General features: G+C 51.6%; 1 protein-coding gene across 4 annotated transcripts in view; it reads right to left on the reverse strand.

Moving 5' to 3' along the window:
• The window catches only part of JADE2 (jade family PHD finger 2), a 78,672-nt gene that overhangs the window by 37,361 nt on the left and 22,399 nt on the right, over positions 1 to 18,912 (reverse strand). For all 4 annotated transcript variants that reach the window (XM_065643885.1, XM_065643887.1, XM_065643884.1 and 1 more), the window contains exon 5: positions 1,463 to 1,632. In XM_065643885.1, the coding sequence (XP_065499957.1) occupies positions 1,463 to 1,632 (170 nt within the window). The remainder of the gene's footprint in view (positions 1 to 1,462; positions 1,633 to 18,912) is intronic.

Genomic DNA, 18,912 nt, shown 5'->3' on the forward strand with positions numbered 1-18,912 from the left:
CAGAACCAAACCACTTGTCTTTGCCCAGGAGCACCCTCTGCTCTGCCCAAGGACTTGACTGTAGCTGCCAATATCTCAAAACCTGGCCATGCTAACGAGAGAGCTGAGGTTGCTAATAGAGGACCAGTTAACGAGGGCAAAGCTGACTGTGATTTGCTAGTGACACTACAGACTCCACAACACCAAGATTACGGGAAATCCGATATACAGGATACGTATAATAGATAATTAGCCAAACTCAAAAGCCAGCTTCTACAACTTTCTCAAAGTCCTGGAGGTTGTGGTAACAAAATTTAGTTGTAAATGATGAGTACATCAGAAGAACAGAGATCTGCACCCAAGATCAACCAACGTGGTAGCCAACTTCTGAGCTTGTTTATGCTCCGTGCGAGCTTACTGAACCGAATCTTACTGCGGCGGCACTGAATCTCCCTGCAGCTCTGAGCCAGCCGGCTGTGAGACTCAGCACAGCCTTCTGTTCAGCAGCGCACGATCCCGTCTGCTCCAGCACTTGAGAACATGCTTTGTCCCAACCTTGAAAGACCTTTGCAACAGGAAGTAATGCTTCATGTAGGCACGCTTCAGCTTTCACCGACCTCACAAGGTGAATGTTTTATTGTGTTGTTATTCTTACCTGTGCAGCAGTAACCACGCCACAGCAATCCTGACCTAACAAGGACTGGAAAATCCCTCCCTGGTCTGGCAGGACAACACACCCACGTGCCTGTGCCAACAAATCTGCCCAGCAGACCATGCTAAGCACTAGTGCCAATGGTCAAATTCCAAGTCCGGGTACTTGCACTCAACCATAATGCACTAATAGATTTTAGGAATGTGCAGTGATATAACAGCAGTGATGCAGGCAATGTTATGCTGTGATATTTAGAGACACCTGGGAAAGGAGAGACAACGCAGGACCACGATTTCTGAGAATTACACATTTGACTAGGAAATCCTCTTTCCTCTGACTCCATCTGCCCAGTTGGCTACAGTTGGAGAAATGTTGGAGAAATGTTGGAGAAATGCTTTCAGATGTGGGCAGTCAAAGGAAGAGGAACCAGGCTCAACACACCCATCCTGACCAACACCTCCTCCGGCAGCACAGATGCTGCAGGGACGTGTACAGGAGATAATGATGGTCATGAAATCAGAGCATGGTCATGAGTAATCTGGATCTATTGGTTCTTCTGCACACCAGAGCCCTGCTCCACAGGACATGCTGCACTGGCCCTACCATCATCTGGTTTGCCCCGTTCTTCTTGGACCACGTCCCAAAACCCCTACATGAGTGCGAGGCACTGAAATGCACTCAAGATCCTGCACTGCAGGAATCAGTGTAATCTCTTCTGGAGAGCCTGAACAAAAAGGTCTTCAAGAACTTTTGTTCCACATGATTACTTAGAAAGACTGAATGCCCACGCCGGGATGCCCAGGTAAGGATAAAAACAACTGCAACACTCACCCATCTCCTTGAGCTCCATATTAACAAGTTCCAACCAGCAAGCATCGAGCTCGTCCAGGTCATAGCGGCTCATGCCTTGCAAGTAAGTCCTTGTAGCTTCTGAAATCTCAGAGCCAGGCAGGCTACTCGGTGAAACCTGTGAAGGCGAGTTCTCCAGCTGGGGTATAATCCTGGAAGAAAAGAGAGGTTGAGAAAGAGCTACAACTTGCAGAAGCATCTGATTTCTTGCCATGGAGGGTACAACCACTCCATGTACAAACCCAACCCTAAGAAGGAACTGAGTCCAGCAAAATAAAAGGGGTTCTGTGCACTCAGTGCCGTCTCCTGTGCCTTGAATGCTCTGAGGACCACAACTTGGACATGAGCACTTTCCCAAGGACTGCTGGTCTGGGTACCCTATATGATTATTTGAGTTCAGATGCATCAAAACAAGCTGATTTTCAGAAAATGCTGAGCATACTCCAACTGCCAGCTCCCCATCTTGGGACCTCAAACCTGCAGTTTGTACTTTTCTCAGTGTCCCACACAAAAGCAGCAGCACGGCTCCAGCATCGTGCCTGCTGCTGAGGACCAGCCCGCATCCCACCGCGGCACGGCACCATGCCCACCCGCCTCCTGCAATCAAGAGAGGAATGAACAGTCTGAGAACCAGGAATTTGGCTTCTGATGCTTTTCAGTAGGAACCAGCCCGTGCCCCGCAGGGCTCCATGCCGCAGAGCAGCCCCGGGGAAGCACTGAGTGGGCGGCTCTGCTCCGGGCTCTCCGCAGGAACACGCCTGCTCAAGAGCTCTGCAATTCCCCCTTACAATCATGAGAAATTAAGCCATTTTTTCCACTTTGCGTGGCTCCTTTTCTTCCTCCCAGCAGCAGCTTCCTACGTGTTTGGATTCCCGAGTCAAATAACTCGACCTACGGCTACAGCTGCTGGCATCAACCTCATGTTGCTCCTCCTGACATTAGAGAATTGTTTCTCTCCATGGGGCCTCATGAGAGGCTCATGCAGGAATATCACATCAGGGCAGAAACAGCCCATTTGGGAGAAATAATACCCTGTCCTGCCTCTGAAACTGGGAAATCTGATGTGGAAAGCACATGCAAGCACAGGACTGGGGCTGTTACCGAGTGATGCTCTTGCCCGGAGCCAGCGGTCCTGCCGGTGCAGTGGGACCAACACATCCCTGCTCCGTGGCTGTGAAGCAGCATCCCACACCCCCAGCGAGGCGGGATGCACCCAAACCACAGGATTAACACGGGGATGGGGCTACAGCAAGGGCTTCTGCTCACCACTGTTGTCTCAGCCATGCTCCCACCCAGCTCCTTCTACCCGCCAGGCAGGAAGGTGGCACGTGGGTGCCAGGTCTGGCACCGCAACACACTCCGTGCCCTGGAGAAGATGAGACTCTGCCCAGTGGATGAATTTAAGTGCAAAGCTCTGTCCTAGTTACATTCAGAAACATGAGCCAGCAGCAGCTGAATGCCTCGTCCCCGCTCTGCCCTGCCCATAGTGCTCAGCAGGAGCACAGGCGTCTGTCGGGTCTCTCTCCAGAGATCCCCAAGGACTGGAGAAAGCCCCAGCTCTGCCAGTGCTTCCCCGCGTGCCTGGCCGAGGACCTGACTGCAGGAAAAACGAGTTACAGTTTGGTGAGCCGAAGTCGCCCAGCTTTGCTCGCTGCCCTCCCCAGTGATGTGGCAGCCTTGGCCGGGCTCTCTGCTCCAGCCCCATGGCACCAACGTCAACCGGTGGGGTCACACTGACAGTCCATCCCAGCATGGGTCCGTGGCAACTTTTCTTTACCTACAGCAATAGTTTAACCATTCGTCTATGGAAATTAACTCTTTACCTGAGAAAGATTAGGTCCAATGGCTACGATGATCCTAATCCTGACAGCAACAGTGACTTCTCCAGCCACTGATTCCTCATAAGCAATTACTGCTAATTTATTGCTACGATGGTCCAAATACTGACAGCAACAGTGACTCCTCCAGCCACTGACTCCTCACAAGCAATTACTGCTAATTTACTGGGGTACAACAGAGACCAGATCCTGGTCCATGGCTGTCCAGATGAGATGCCCAAGCCCACTCCGTGCAGGTACCGATGCCCCAGAACACTGTTTGCAGGCAGAGTGACCTCCGATTTAAAACATCCTCCAGCCAAGCCCCTGCGAACGAGCCCCACGTTTCAGGCAGGCTGCCTGCTGCCCGCCACCACGGACACCTTCGGCACTTCAGTGCCACGTCCACACCGTGCTGGGCAGCCCTTCGGCAAGCTCGGCAACAGCCAACGTCCCACGGTGGTCTGTGAGATGCATTCTGAGCACCCTGCAATCGCCACCGCAGGGACGGGGAGAGGAGCAGCCTGGCCTGCTGCGGACTCCCCGCACAGAAAGCGAACAGGCGCTCGCTGTTAGCTCTTCTGCCTTTTCTTGGCAACTCGGCGGCAACACGCGTGACACTTGCCATGCACACGTCAACAGTGTCGCGCGTAATGACATGCAAGCAGAGGACGAGCTGGAAATGAAAAGCAGGCTGTGCTGCCAGCTGCCAGATCTCTGCAAAGTTGGGAGCTGGAGCTCACTGCAGTATTTGCACAGCTCACGTTTCCTCCCCGAAATACCACCTCCCGGCACAAATGTCAACACAAAAAGACTCCGCAAAGAAACAAACAAGCAAACAGCAACCGCTGCAGCACGCTGGCCCTTTCCAAGCAGCTTTTCTGCTGTGCAAAGCCTGAGAATCCAACCCTCCTCTTGCACCAGCCCACTGGCCCCTGTCAGACTTTTATCTGCCTTCTGTTCTGATACGTAAGTTAATGTCAGAGCATCGAGTGCCTCGTGCTCCATGATGTGTCTGGGGCAAAGCCATCATGTCCATCACGTAACCAGCTGAATAGTGGTACCAGATGCTCCGAGGTCTGTAAGTGCCAAGGGAAGAAATTTGTGTGCAGCTGCTCTTGGGAAGGGGACCCTGCCTGCCTTGCCCAAGGAAATCTGTGGCAGGGCAGGAAAAATAAACCTGGAGTTTCTCCAGACCCAGACATGTAGTTTAATTGCTGTCCTCTGCAGTCACAACCACTGGAGGCACTTCCAGAGCCACCAGTGGGAGAAGGAACAGCTTCATTGCGCAGAGAGGGAAACATCAAGAACAGAGATGGAAACATCAAGAACATTTTCCTTACTTCCCCCCCAAGTAAACTGAAAATAAAGGTGTGCCTTGATGCCATAAAGGACACCTCCAAATTTCAGTCCAAGGTCTGAAAATCACCCCATGAAAAGACAGCTCTCAGTCCCCAGGTTTTAAACTGAGCTCACTGTAATCTAGGACAGGGCTTGAGGATTCAGTAACGTCTATATTTAATGCAAAGACCCACTGGAACCTTGGTCCAGATCAAACCCCTGACCCGCCTGCAGCACTTGGTTAAACATCAGGTTCTTATGGCTTGCAGGCGATCCGGCAAACCATATGAGCATGTACAGCCGTCCCTCCCGCCCCGAGGGGTGCAGGAGGCTGCCAGGTGCTGGGGGCTCACACAGGACACCCCAAGCAGGACATGATGCCCGGAGGCGTGTGGCCCACCAGCGATCCCTGGAATTGCTTTAGTGGGTGAAATCATGTTCCTAAAGCACAGCCTGTTCCTCCCTGACACATGCTAACACACCTGCAAAGAGCTTCGTGGTGTACAGATATAAAGATCAATGACTGCAGAGACAGTTGCCTTGGGCTAGGGGAAACAGTGGAGGGAAGAGAACCTACAATTTTAATAAAAGAGAGCAATCCTTTGGAAAAACCCATGCCCTGATTTGCAGCGATACAGAGAACAGACCATGCTGTGCACCCCTCCTCATCTATAATAACATCAAGAAAACTGGAGTGTGGAAGGCTGTGAGCTTTGTGCTGCTTTGTGCTCCGCACTGAAGCCTGGACACAGCCAGAAGAAGCGAAGAAACCACCAAAGCTGCCCTGGCCAGCATCTCCTGCCCTTCTCCCGCTGGGGTCCGAGAGCTGGGGCTGGCGGGGACGTCATCAGGGCTTTCCTTGCACGCAGGAAAGAGGCTTAATGCCTTTGGAAACATCCACGTTTCCACATAGTTGCTGAGTGTAAAAAGAAAAAAAACAGCCTGAATGATGATGATGTCTGCACATGCGCCACCAACTCACACAAATTTGCAGTGAATTTTGCATTATGTACTAATATGCTTCACGCCCCAGGTTCAGGCATCAGTAATCCCATAGGAATCAACCCTTCCTTCTCATTTCTAGTCTTGTTTTCTAGTTTTCCTCTTCTGTTCCAGCCTCGGGCGTACTGGGGGAGATGCAGGGCTTCCTACCTGCTTCAGGATGCCCAGACACCGCCCGGGGTGTGGGCCGTGGGAAACCAGGGATGCTCGCTGCCATTGCCGGACTGGGCAGCGTGTACCCGGAGGAGCCTGGCAATACACAGGTACGTGCTCAGGGAGATGATTTTCTAAAGATTGGTGAAAACACCTATTCCTTGCCCTTGGTGAGAGCCAGCGGTGCGGTCATGCTGTGCCCTGGCATCTGCCTCAGCTTGGGAGGGCACCCAGCCCCACTCCTGCTGACAGCACCGACACGCTCCATTGATTTTTCCCTTCTCAGAGAGAAAGCAAGAGTCAAGCTCTTAATTACCTCAATTACCTGTTTTCCCGTTTGCCTTTATCTGTATTAAAGGGCTTCTGTTGGCTCGTTTAGAAAATTTCCTCCTTTTTAGAAGAAGTCAGGTAAACAGCAAAAGGAAACAGCAAAAGGAAATTAACTGTTGGGGCATTGGTGAGGCTGAGAAGTCACTGTCCTGGTGGGGTCAGCTCCTGCACGAGCAGATTTCCATAGCCCAAGAGGAATTTCATGTGTCTTGGAGGGTTTTTCCCATTCTGCCCGAGTTTTGATGCCTTCGTTATTCATCCCTACACTCGATGGCGAGACACGCTCGGCCCCAGGCTGTATCAGCTTCGGCATGCTCCAAATAAATGGTGACAGCAACACACGAGCATCCCTGCAGCCAGGGACCCTGTGCAGGGCATGACCAACCAATCCACTCAGACTGAGTCTGCATGAAAAGCAATAAAATGCTCCAAAAGGCCCCAAACCACCACTCCCAACCTAAACTAGAGCAAAAGAGTCTTGGTTAGCAAGGAATGTGTTAAGAAGCATGTGGATGAGGCAAGACCGTGAGCTTCTGAGGCTCTGTGATGTGCAGGGGGTGCTGAGAGAAGGGACAGTATCGTGTGTGACCCTGGGTTGGGGACAGAAATGGTCTCAAGGTCATGGTGGCTCATAGCCCAATGGAGAATGTCTCAAATGTCCCAGAATGGGCAGGTGGCAAGAGGATAAATAACACCAAAGCGGGAAAGGAAAACATTACAGGACCAAACAGCATGGCCTGAAGGTTCACCAGTACAACATAGGTGCATTACAGAGAATCATTACCCCGTTACAGCAACACAAGCATTTTCTTCATCTCAAAAATTCCTTGAAAAATTCAAGCAGAAATCTCTTCGCTGGACCGTGAAGTTTTATTCGCGTAAAAAGCCCACTTCTACTGAAAGTAAAAAAAAACCCCACACTGTGCTACTGAAGAGCACAGTGAGAACCATATTCCCTGAATTACACTGTCCTTGGGGAAAAAACACGGTCCTGAGTGCCACCAAACAGCTCAGAGAGCCACAAGGTGCCTTGGCCCTGTGAGTGCTCTTCAACACCACCCCCACCACACCCCAAAGTGACCTCCAAAGTCCTGCTCGCCCCTCCAGCCCCTACAGCAGAGGATGCGGTGATGGGCAGGACAGACCTGCCCCGCTCCACGGTGACACGAGGGCTTTACCTGCATCTCAGCCCCATCACAGAGCATCCCAGCACAGCAGACCCACAACCATGAGATAAACCACGTCTCACTGACCCACAGCACATCGCTGCCACCCCAACGACCCGGGATGAGGCCAACCTGTGGCCTGACGTGACTCATTTTCCAAGCAGGTGGGACCACACGCCTTCCCATCACAGCTACCAGGACTGGCGTCTGCTAGTCATGCGCCACCACTGCGATGGTCCAGCTCTCCCTGCACCACCATGGCAAAGCATCACAGAGGCAAGGCCTCCAAGAAGTGCCAAACCATTTGCAGAAGCTCGATTACACTGGAGGAGCATTTATTCCTTAATTTATCCATCCAGCCAGAGACATCGTGCTTAAAAAAAATGTATCAATCAAGGGTTTATTTAAATGAAGAGCTGAAAATTGGGAGCAGCCTGTAAAGCACAACAAACCTCAGGCCATTAGTCTGAAAGTGGGTCTCAAGGGCACTTGAGGAAAACGAGTAAGTGGACCCCAACACTCTTGAGGATCACATCTATCCCTAGAGAAGATTACGTGGTAATAAAATATACTCAGCAAATTTCCATGGTTAATCATCTCTGTAAACTGAATGCTTCACTTGGCTGAGAGGCGAAGGCATTTTTTTCTATATGCTCCCTTTTAATTTACTAGATAGAAATAATTAATCCTGCGTAGTGTTTCTCTTCTGAAAATACTTAATTTTATTGCAATGAAGACTTTAGTCAGTCATCTCTTCTTTACCTACATTACAGTCTAAATTAGTCTTGTCCAGTGTCCATAAATAAATCAGCTTAGGAAAGTCAGTGGAAAGATAACTCCGCCAGCAACCGTCAGCCGATGCTGATACTGTTCTTACCATCAGCTCTGCTCGCGGGGGAATTGTCCTGCGGCACTCGTCAACTTTAGAAAAGGCAGTTTAAAGGGATGATTTTCATTTTCTGTTTATTAAAATAGTATCTAGCAGGCCATGCAGAGCAGATGCCCAATCTTATAAACTTCAGCTAACAGATTTTATAGATGCTATTGCTCCTCAATAGTAGAGCAGAATTTAAGATGTTAGAAAAAGAGCCGAGTGGCATAAGGGTGAAGGACTGGGGCTGCAGAGTCGTGGATTGTCATAGTAACAAGCTGCAACCCACATGCAAGATTTTGGGACCCTCGGCGTACCCAGGCCCAGATTTACTGACCATGTTACACCTACGTATTCCACTTATACAGCTTCTAGCAAAGTCTGTAAAACCATGAGCCAAAAACTATACGCCCAAAGCTGAGTTCAAAGAAGAAACGGAATGCCAAGAAGGTATCAAATAGGTTAGGTTTTAAATTAATGGGTCTGAAGTTCAGACTAGCAGGTAACTGGCTGGAGGAGTAACCTAAAAGCATCTCTAGGATCCAGGTCTCAGCGCTAACGGATGCCTGTGCACTTCACCACTCTCTCCTTGACTGAAGATGCTCCAGGTCACATCAGGATCACCCTGGTCACCAGCACAACATGCTCGAGAGCTCACAGCCCTGCAGGCACCCCGCTGTCACCCCGAAACCAGAGACAAGGACCCTGCAGGAGGGACAACTGGTACCCAGTGTCTGCCAGCATGTCCCCGAGTGACGGAGCAGAGAAAGGGCTGGAGGTCCCGGGGAGGAGAGTGGTGACGCAGTGCCTTGGCAGGCCACTGGCACCAAACTCTTTTATTCGAAAACAAATTAAATAGACAAGAACTTCAACAGAATTAAAGCCCCATTTTTAGCTGGCACTGCTGGGACCACTTTGTTCAGAAAAGTAAGAATTTGCAGTATTTCCTCATCAGCTGTTGGAGCCAAAACCCCTCAAGATTTGGCAACAGCCTTTGCAAATCCGCAAAAATTCATCTGTACGTAACAGAGCGACTGCAGGCACATGGCTCAGCCTGGGGGCCAAAGGTGGGTCTGCAAGGGGAACCTGCAGTGGCTGTCTGGTCTGGTGGCCCTGTCTGCCACCCCGCCTCATGCCACTCGTTGGCTATCCTCATGTCGGGGGCTGTAACAAGCATATTTCTAGCAAAAAAAGTTGATGGAGTTAACATAACATCAACCCTTCCCTTGGACATCGGTGCTTGAGGAAGCAGCCCCGTGTAACCATGCCGTTTGTCACCACTACTGCTGATGTGGGTGGGCCAGCACCAGCCTCGGGTACAACCTAAACCTTCAGTAAAACACTTGTCCGAAAATCCTACGTGAGCAGTAAACACTTGGTTCAGCTCTGAACTCTCGTTTGGCTTCTTGCTGCTGTTTTCGGAGAACAAAGCAGTTGGATTTGTCCCTGGGAGGATCCACCAAGCTCCAGTAAAAGAAGCACTTGTGCCCAAAAGGCAGCCCCGACTGCACAGACACGGGTGGTCAACACTCAGTCCCACAAAGGTCCCTTTGTGTTACCCGAGCAGCGCTCGGGAACGCTCAGGAAGGGGTTAACGCTGCTTGCAGCAGTGTCCTGCCCTCCGGGTACCAGCAGCCAGTGAGTGTGGCTGCGGGTGATGTAATGCTGGGTGGCTGTGCAGGCTGCACCCCCCACCCCTCCTGCACCTGCCATGTCCCTCTTGCACCCTCATTCCCCCTGCACCCTTAACCCTGCTGCACGCTCATCCCTCCTGCATCTGCCTTATCTCTCCTGCACCCTCACCCCCCCGCACCCTCCATCCCTCCTGCACGCTCCATTCCCCCTGCACCCCACATCCCTCCTGCATCCCCCATACCCCTCTTGCACCCCCCATCTCTCCTGCATCCTCCATACCCCTCTTGCACCCCCACATCCCTCCTGCACTCCCCATATCCCTCCTGCACCCCCTATCCCTCCTGCACCCCACATCCCTCCTGCATCTCCATCCCTTCTGCGCTGGAGATGTGCCAGGGACCTCAGGATGCGTCAGGGACCCCGGCATCCTCTGCCAGGCAGGGACCAGCCCAGGACAGTGTGGCTCATCTACACCCGCCGTCCCTTTATCTGTTGTTTTTCCCAGCTGAAACTCACGCAGTGCTATCCAATGAATATGAGAAATGATCATTATCAGCTTTTAAAGCATCTCCAGTAATCAGAGCGCACAGTGACCGGCACTGGAACCCCAGCACAGCCTCGCTGCACCGTGAGCACATCTCGGCTGGGAAATTCCTTTTGAGTCTGGCACTGTCCAGAGTCTCACTGTTTGGGTTTGAAAATGCCCTTCTGACAATCCTATTTCTGTGCAAAATGTTAAGGACGGGGTAGGGTGGCTCCTCACATACTGCTGGCAGTTTAAGATTCATATAGGCAGGTCCTGGAAGTTTTACAGCAATGCAGCTGAAGCTCCAAATTGCAATGAATAGGTGCAATAAGAAAAATGCCCTGTTCTCCCCCCCTTCCTCTAAAATCTTCTCCAGTAACAGCCTGTAACCAGAGTAGGTCCTTCCAGGCCTCTGGAATAATGTAATCCTCTAAGGAGAAAGTGATTCACTCTTCTTTGATGTGATAAAAAGAGGAAAACAAGTGAACAGGAGGCACTAAACAGCCATCTTGTTAAACCCAGACAGCTTTTCCAATTTCATTTCTGAGCTGTTTATCACCACATAAAAAGCCTGATACTCAGCAGACTAGATAAAGCCCAGAGTATGGATGTCCCTGTCTTTCTCACGTTTATATTCCAGCCTAAATCTCACCAAGATTTAGCTCAACAAATGAATTAATGAGGTCTCAACTCAGGTTCTGTGCCCAGAAAATAATTTTGATGTGGACCAGAGAAGGGATCTGGTAAAGAAGAGGAGAGGACGGGCACCGTTTCACAGCGGGGCTCATCTGCACATCTTCTGTGCAGAAGAAAACCAGGGCTGCAGGGACAAACAGCCACGGCCAGGCAGCGGTTTGCTGGTGGGCTGCTTGGAACAACAAAGCCCAGATGTTTTTCTGGTTGACTAGACAAAACCAGCATCTGGGCTGGGAGCAAAATACACACAATTTTTGATGCTGTGCAAGGAGCATTTTCATATTCCTTGCCCCCTTTCCCCTTTGTGCCATTCAGCCTTAACAGCAGCATTGAAGGCCATGGCGGGGCTCTGACCCACTGCTGGGAAGAGGCACGACCTGCTCCTCGGCTTTTCTGGCCCCAAAATACACCAAAACATGGCAGCCCCCACCCCCGGGCAGCTGCAGAGGATGCTCAGGCAGCATCTGCTCCCCATGGGCAAGCAGGGCAGAGCCAGCACCAGCACCCATGGGTGCTGCTCTTCTGCTCCCCGAGCACCACCCACCTACCTGGTGGCACTCTGGGGACCAGTGCTTCATATCAACCTTCTCCAAACCCAGCCAGCAGGCCACTACTATGCTGCTCATTTCCATTTAAGCAACATATATCTTGGAATTGCTACTAGGGAAGTCAAGGACACTTGAGCGTATGTTTTCTAGATATAAAAAGACAAAAAATGATGCTTCCTTGTGTAACTTCAGCCAAGCTACTAACATTAAAGCATCTGGAATTAATTATCTCAGCCAGATAATGTTTCCACAATTATTTCAGTAACGCAAACAGCTCCACTTGCATCCACCTACTAACAGAGAGCAGAGACAGAGGCTGCGAGCGATGGCAGCAGCTCTGCACCTGCCGTGCTCTGAAGAGGATGGGAGCACAACCCACAGCACATCAGGAATTGGCCAAACCCCCCCGATCCCACTGCTAACGACGCTGAGCATCGGCAAGCTCCAAACACAGGCAAGGGCACAATGACGACTATTTCTGTGATTAGCACAGTGCCATCGCACAGGTCTCCTTATGCAAAACGAACCCAGCAAAAGCAAATCTTTGAGGAATTTGAAAAGGCAGCATCCAGCCTTTTTTAATGTGTTTTGAGTCACTGCACTAACGCTGAACCCTGAAATGCATGGGAAGAGTTTTGGCGCTGAGTCACCCAAAGCGGCGCGCAGTCCATCCCACAAACCCGGGAGGGATCCGTCTGCCTCCTGCACCATCCCCATGCTGCTACGCAGCTACGCTTCTTTTGGTGCATTTCCCCAGATCATCTACAAGCGCACTGAGAAAAAAAACCTACCAGCTCTTCTTCACCTCACCAAGGTCCCGGGAACATGCTAAAACTCAATTTCCAGCAGTGCAGCCTTTACCTAAATTCAACAGGATTATCCACAGCAGCACCAAGAACGGAGCAGCTATTCCCACTGCCAGGCTGTCCTGGTCCTCCCATCACTCTGAAGAGCGCTTAAGAGTAATAGTTTCTTGTATCGTTCAATGGGGACACAAGGGGCACTAAATCACTAAGAGGTGATTTAATTACTGCTGTGGTTGCAAGCAGCAGCAATCAGATGTGCTACGGTTCGCCTGGCTATACGCTGAATTCATGGTTCTGGATGGAGAGCAGAGGTGATGGAGAGAGATGTGGAGACTCCCAAGGCTGAAGCAAACTGGAGTCTGTCCCAAGAGCCATAAACCTCGTTATGGGGCAGCAGGAATCAAGCCTTGCTCGTAATATACATTAACTGCTGAAACGCACTTGATTTTCTGTGTGCTTGATCCAGTATAAACCACAGGCATCCACTGGGAGGATTAGCAAACATTTAAAATAAAAGTCCAGGTGGCTGGGTACTAGGTAAGAACAGCCTGGATTAACACGTTTGCCTGTAGCAAACTAATAAAGGTGAGGACTTGCTGAAAGCAAGATTGTAAACCAGAAATAATTCCAAGTAACAGACAGAGTAAATCAGGCTTACTCCTTTGCAAAGCACCAGACACAATCTAACAACCCTCTACAGCGCCGATACCACCTTTTGCACGGCCCAGACCCTCTGAACCACCCAACCCCTGCTGCCGTACAGGTGATTCACCCCATCCCAAATGACATACCTGAAAGACCGGCAGCACAGACCACCCGGCAGCAACCCGTCCCTCCCCGTCACTTGCAGGGACAAAGGCTGCCTGGGCAGACCCAACTGGAAGCCTCCCTTTCCCAGCACAGGGTTGCAGAGCGAACTCAAGGATGTCACACTGCTGGGGTTTTTTTGCTGCCCTGGATCAGTGCCGCCAGCCAGCCCGTCCTCACCATGACCAGGCATCGCCCGGGGTCTCTGGGAGTGCACGGAATGTGCAGGCAGCAAGTTTTCCTCTCCCAGCGCTTCTGTGTCCCAGGGCTTGTGATCTCAACATTTAGGCCTAGGGCAGCTGGGATTTTTATTTCTTTTGATCAGAACAGTCTCAGATGTCGAAAGGGAAGCATACACTTATTTCTGAAGCATACCAGAATCCAGGCATATTTAAGGGCAGGCAGGCACAGAACGGGGACAACTGACCCAAGAAACAGCCCCTTATAAAATCACCAGCGTGCCACCTGCAAGCCCCAAACTCACACATTTTTCATGATGAGCTGCAGGGAAGGAAAAAAAAAAAAAAAAGAAAGAAAAAAAGGATCATGTTAAAAAAAAAAAAACAAACTCTGCTCCAAAAGATACACAAACTGCTGCAGAATCCTGCCTGCCCCTTCTGCAGCAAAGCCCAAGGGAAGCTGCTGATGAGTCAACAGCCAGCCTGCATCGCCGACCGAGGGAAGGAAATCCAATCTCAACACTTGAGAACAAAGTGTGCTGGTTCATACAGTACATGCTGAGAACGAAGCCTCGGAAAGCCCTTCCCCGGGCTGGGAGCCGGGCAGCTGCGAGGATCCAGCCTGGCCGCCATCCAGGGCTCCCGCTGCCGGCGGAGGCAGAGGCGAAGTCCAGGCATTGCTGGGATGTTCGCGTCGTGCCGCCCGCTGCTGGGCCAGCCTGGCCGCAGCTCCTCGGTGCTACCACATGTCACACCGCGGCAGAGGTTGCTCTCGGGGCTTTTTTCTCCCTTGGCTGGAATTGCTCCCTCCCTGTGCTGAGTGTTCAGGATGCAGCATCCAGTCTCACCAGGATGAGCCGAGGCATCCGCTCAGTGGGAGCAGAAGGGAAGAAGGGCAGGGACATGTCCCAGTCCTACACTCATTACTGGTGTACCAGTATTCCTGCCTTTCTCATTCTATGAGTTAATTGTCCTCCCTGGCCCAGTACATGCATCTCCAACACCGCTCTCTGTGAGCAGACCTGCTCCGCATCTTTCCTCTTGCTCCCTTTTGCAATGATTCTGGTATCACAAAGCCACAACATGAAAATTTCTGCCAACAACTGTGCACCCTCTCGAAGAACTGATGGACCTCCTGGAGATGTTGGGGCAACTCCTTATGGGACTGGAGTCTGCTAAAGAGCAACAGAGCTGGAAGGAGATGAACACAGGGCAGCTCCACATCACGATCCAGGCACAGCCAGCCCTGCACCTGCACCAGCTCAGCACATATCCAGCAGCACAAAGAGCTGCTTTACCTGCCTGTGTAGCTGTTGGCGGAGAGGGGACAGAGGGGACCCGGAGGAGGACAGGACAGTGATGCAAACACCGTGCCAACGTGGCAGCCACTCTCCCTGCAGCGTTTGCGCTGGTGCTGTCGCCAGGTTGGTACTCGCAGAGGTTGTGCCTTCGTGTAGCCACAGCACTTTGTTTTCTGTTAAAACAGGGCCACTGCAACGATGTAAGTATAGATCTGCAATGCCAAGAATATCCGGGAAGCCTGCCAACAAAGAGCAGCCTTCCTGCTCGTCCTCCTGCTGTGGGCAAATTCACAGGAAACAGAATCTACAGCACATACTAATGTGGCTTAATGCAAGATCCAAGAGCCACCTCTAGATCCTGCCTGCATCCCTGCTGGCCTGGGGAAGGAGCCGCGTGCCAAAAATGTTAAATCATTACATGAAAGAGGAATTAAAGCCTGTACAGGTGCATAAAATCCCACATAGGTGCTGCTGCTTTATGGAGTGATGCTCTGCTGAGCGAGCTAAATGTGATGCCTTGCACGGCACCACCAAAGCCACCAGTGGGTAGGGACAAGCCCGGGTCAGATCCCTGCACACGTGCTCTGCAAAAAGGGCTTCACAGCCTCCTACGAGTATCCAGGGCAAACCAGCAAGGCCTCACTTTCCTCTTGGGTGTATCAGGGTGTGACTTGAGGAAGACAAAGCTAATCTAAAGCTTCTCTTTCCCATTTACAACAGGAGTGGTACCCGCAACCTGGATGCTCCAAGACCATTGCAATTATTCTTCCTGCTACCTTACCTTGTGTAATCCTTAAACTCAAGCCATGCTGAGACGCTCCAACATTGCATCCAGCACCCAACAGTGCCTCAACACCAGCCCAAGACCTTGTACCTGGCTCTGCCACTGACTGATGGTGAAAATCTCTGTGCCTCAGTTTCCCCATTTGTAAAATAACTGCAGAGCTCACAGGGGGGCTGTAAGGCTCATCTCCGGTTCTGGAAAGCCAGGGGAGATCCTCCAGCTATGGGCTCTAGCAAAGGTGGGACATGCTGTCATCACTGGGATGCAGTGACATCACCATCCACATCCCAGGGCGGGTGACCTGGAGACACACAGGCAGAGGAACCTCGCCTCAACTCCTCATTCTCCTCCTCTCATCTGGCTGCAAGTGGCTTTTCTCGCCATGCTGGAGCCCTTCGAGCCTTGGGCAATTCTCACGCACGTTACCGTCCACAATAAAACCCTTTTTCAGTAGTGATGAGCCAGAAATTATTGTGGAGAGGAAAGAGCTGATCTCCTGCGCTGCCTGAAGACCCTGGTGTGCGGGTGGCCGGTGGCAGCATCCCTGCTTCCCGGGACACCCAGCCAAGAGATGCTGCACCTCTTCCCCCACCGCCTTCCTCGCAACTGCACTGCAATTTGTGCTAGCCTAGAAAGGACCCTCCAGTTTAAGGCGGCTCTTAGTAGACGCATTTTGAGACAGCAGCTTTCTGGGGAAAGCATTCCTTAAAATACAGCTCTTTCCTTCTGCCTCACCTCCAGCTTTTGGCATTTTAGAGCTCCAGAAAAATAAAATCTCTCAAAAAAATCTAATTTTCAGCTTTGGAAGCACAAAACCTAGAGGCAGGGTGCGGGTAGGAAGAGCCGGTTTCCAAGTACCCAGGCAGGAGGTGACAAAAGCGGCTGCGTACAAAGCACCTTTTGGAGGGTGAGATCCAGCTCTGGAGTGGGAAACGACTCTCTTTGCAGCAAAATGTGCTCCTTGCTGAGGGCTCAGCCCAGGAACCAGACCCCTGGCGTCACAGGACGATGGGCTGAGTATGATTTTGCAGGCAGTGCCTGCCTGCTCTCCAGCTCCCGGGGATGTAGCGGCATCTCCCACCCTCCCTCTAGGAATTTCACGTGGAAACTGCTGTCAGGAGTAACATCAGGACTGGATTGCTACGGGCATCCATCCCCCGCTGCTGCAAACCTAAGGGCAGGACACACTGTCACGACCCCGCGTTACACCTTTGAGACAGAGGGGAAAAGCAAAATGCTGCCCTGACAGCGAGGGAAAACTGCAGCGAGGAAAAGCGAGGAGCCCGGCAGCTGCGGTGCTCCACCTTTCCCAGTCTAGGAAAAAATCAGCGCTGGGATTTTTTTCAGCAAAGAATTTGGATTGCCCACATCCAACACATGGAGGATCTGTTGGGTTTATGTGAAATTTTTTGAGTGGTGGAAGAAGGAAAGCTTGGAAAGAAAAGGGAAAAGGGGTACAGAGCCCATGGAGCAGTGGAACCAGCAGCTCAGGTGGGACCAGCGAGGTACCTGCTCACTACTGCCAGGATGGAGGTAGGGGCAGTTAAAGCAACTAAACTAGGGAGGTAAATGGAGTTGTCAGGCCTTTTAAGGCTGCACTCTTCAGGCAGATGAAATATAGCTACCTCTTGTGACAAAATACTTGACACCTCTCCAAAGGAGGGCAAGCTGCAAGAGGGAGCTGTCTGACACTGGAAATAGGAGAGGGACTGAAGTCTCCATCTGTCCTTGGCAGCCCGAGTGCTGCTCTCTCCATCCCCTGCACTCCCATCATTGAGCCAAATGGGAAAACATTGAGGGCACGGATGCTATGGGAGGGAGAACTGCTCAGGAGGAGCACACCCGTCTCTGCTGTGCCTTCTGGTGCGCATGTGGAGAGATGTTGTCTTGATTAAAAAAAAAATCTGGCAGTGTCACTGCTTGTCCCCCTGGGATGTGCATCACGGCCACAAACCAGGTGCAACCATTAACGCTGCTGTAAGAAGAGCTCTTCATTCCACTCACATCGCACCAACAGAGGTAAAATATCCTGAATGGGCTTCAGTTTGTGGACAAAGCCCTTCAGGCCATGCTCAGTGTCATGCCAGCAAAGAGAGATGGTTCAGGCAGATAAGACACGATGCAGGACAGACAGACAGAGCAACAAGAGAGGAAAAACCTCCGAGGAAGCTCAGGCTGTGGGTAAGCAGCACCATCCCGCAGCAGACCAGGAGGAGCAGCCTGGGATGAACAAGGCACGTTGTAACCCGGTGGGGCTGCAAAAATCCACCTGGGATTAGCTGAGAGTGATGGAGCCACCAACAAGTAACTTAGGGAGGTCACGGAGAACAGGTCAGATTGCAGAAGACCAGAAGAAGATACACCTTATCCGCCTTTAAAAAGGAAACTTGGGGAAAACCACTGAAACACATAAATAAGCAATCTAAATGAATGCACGCGGAAAATAACCCAGCATGGGTTGGGACCTCTGTGGTGGGTGGATAGGAAAGGAGCAGATGGGACCCATCTCGGCTTGGCAAGGCTTCAACGCTGCCTATCAGGAGATGCTTGCCCGTGTCCGTGGGCTGCGCCGAGACCTCTGTGGGACCAGGCTTCCTCGCACAGACACGGGTACACCCGCTCACTCCAATGAAGGGGAAGCCACAAACTCTTCGGAGAGCAAGGCTTGAAAACAAAATGGTGTTGAGGAATTGAAGAAAGAGCTGGAAATATTACAAGAGGCAATTCATCAAGGATTATGGAATAGCACCGAGCTTGAGAATAATCAGAAGAGGAAAAAAAATATCCCAAGAATTAGGAAATTTTTCAGAAAGGATCTGATGGTTGGAGTGAATTCCAAGCTCAAGGTGAGTGGGCAGCACCAGGCTGTGGTGGTGTGTCCGATGACTCCCCGAAGCCCACAGGTCAGTGCCAGGCACACGGGCACATCCCCAGGGTGATGTGGGCGAAGCCTGGAAGATGGCAACAAAAACGTTCACAATTCCAGAAAACATGACCTTTGATGGAAGCTCAAAATGAATGCATCTGTTTAATCTAGAGGGGAGAGGACTCAGAGGAGGCATGACAGCAGCCTGAACATTGTGAAAGAGATTGGGAGAGGCTGGTGTCGGAGCAGGGCTGTGAGTGGGGACCAGGGTGGGATGCGGACATGGTGGGGGCGACCCACACCAGGCGCAGCTTTAGCAGCATCCCTGCACAAGAACAGGCAGCACCAGCAGAGCTGCCCCGAGGTCCCCCCAAAAAACAAGGGCTTGGAGAACAGCAGAGGGGTCTGCAGCCTGCCCCGCGCCCCCACACCCTCGGCTCAGAGGTGTGGGATGCAAACCCCCACCCGAGGGACGGCTGGGAAGCAGCAGTACACGGGCACCGCCAGCCCAGGCAGTGCCCAGCTATTGCTTTTTGGCTGGAAATAGCACGAGCACAAGCCCTCAGCTGGGGAGCAGAGCGCTCGGAAGTCCAGACTGCGGTCA

Source organism: Caloenas nicobarica, chromosome 13 (genome assembly GCF_036013445.1).
Source record: "Caloenas nicobarica isolate bCalNic1 chromosome 13, bCalNic1.hap1, whole genome shotgun sequence".
In the NCBI taxonomy this organism is placed as follows: domain Eukaryota; kingdom Metazoa; phylum Chordata; class Aves; order Columbiformes; family Columbidae; genus Caloenas; species Caloenas nicobarica.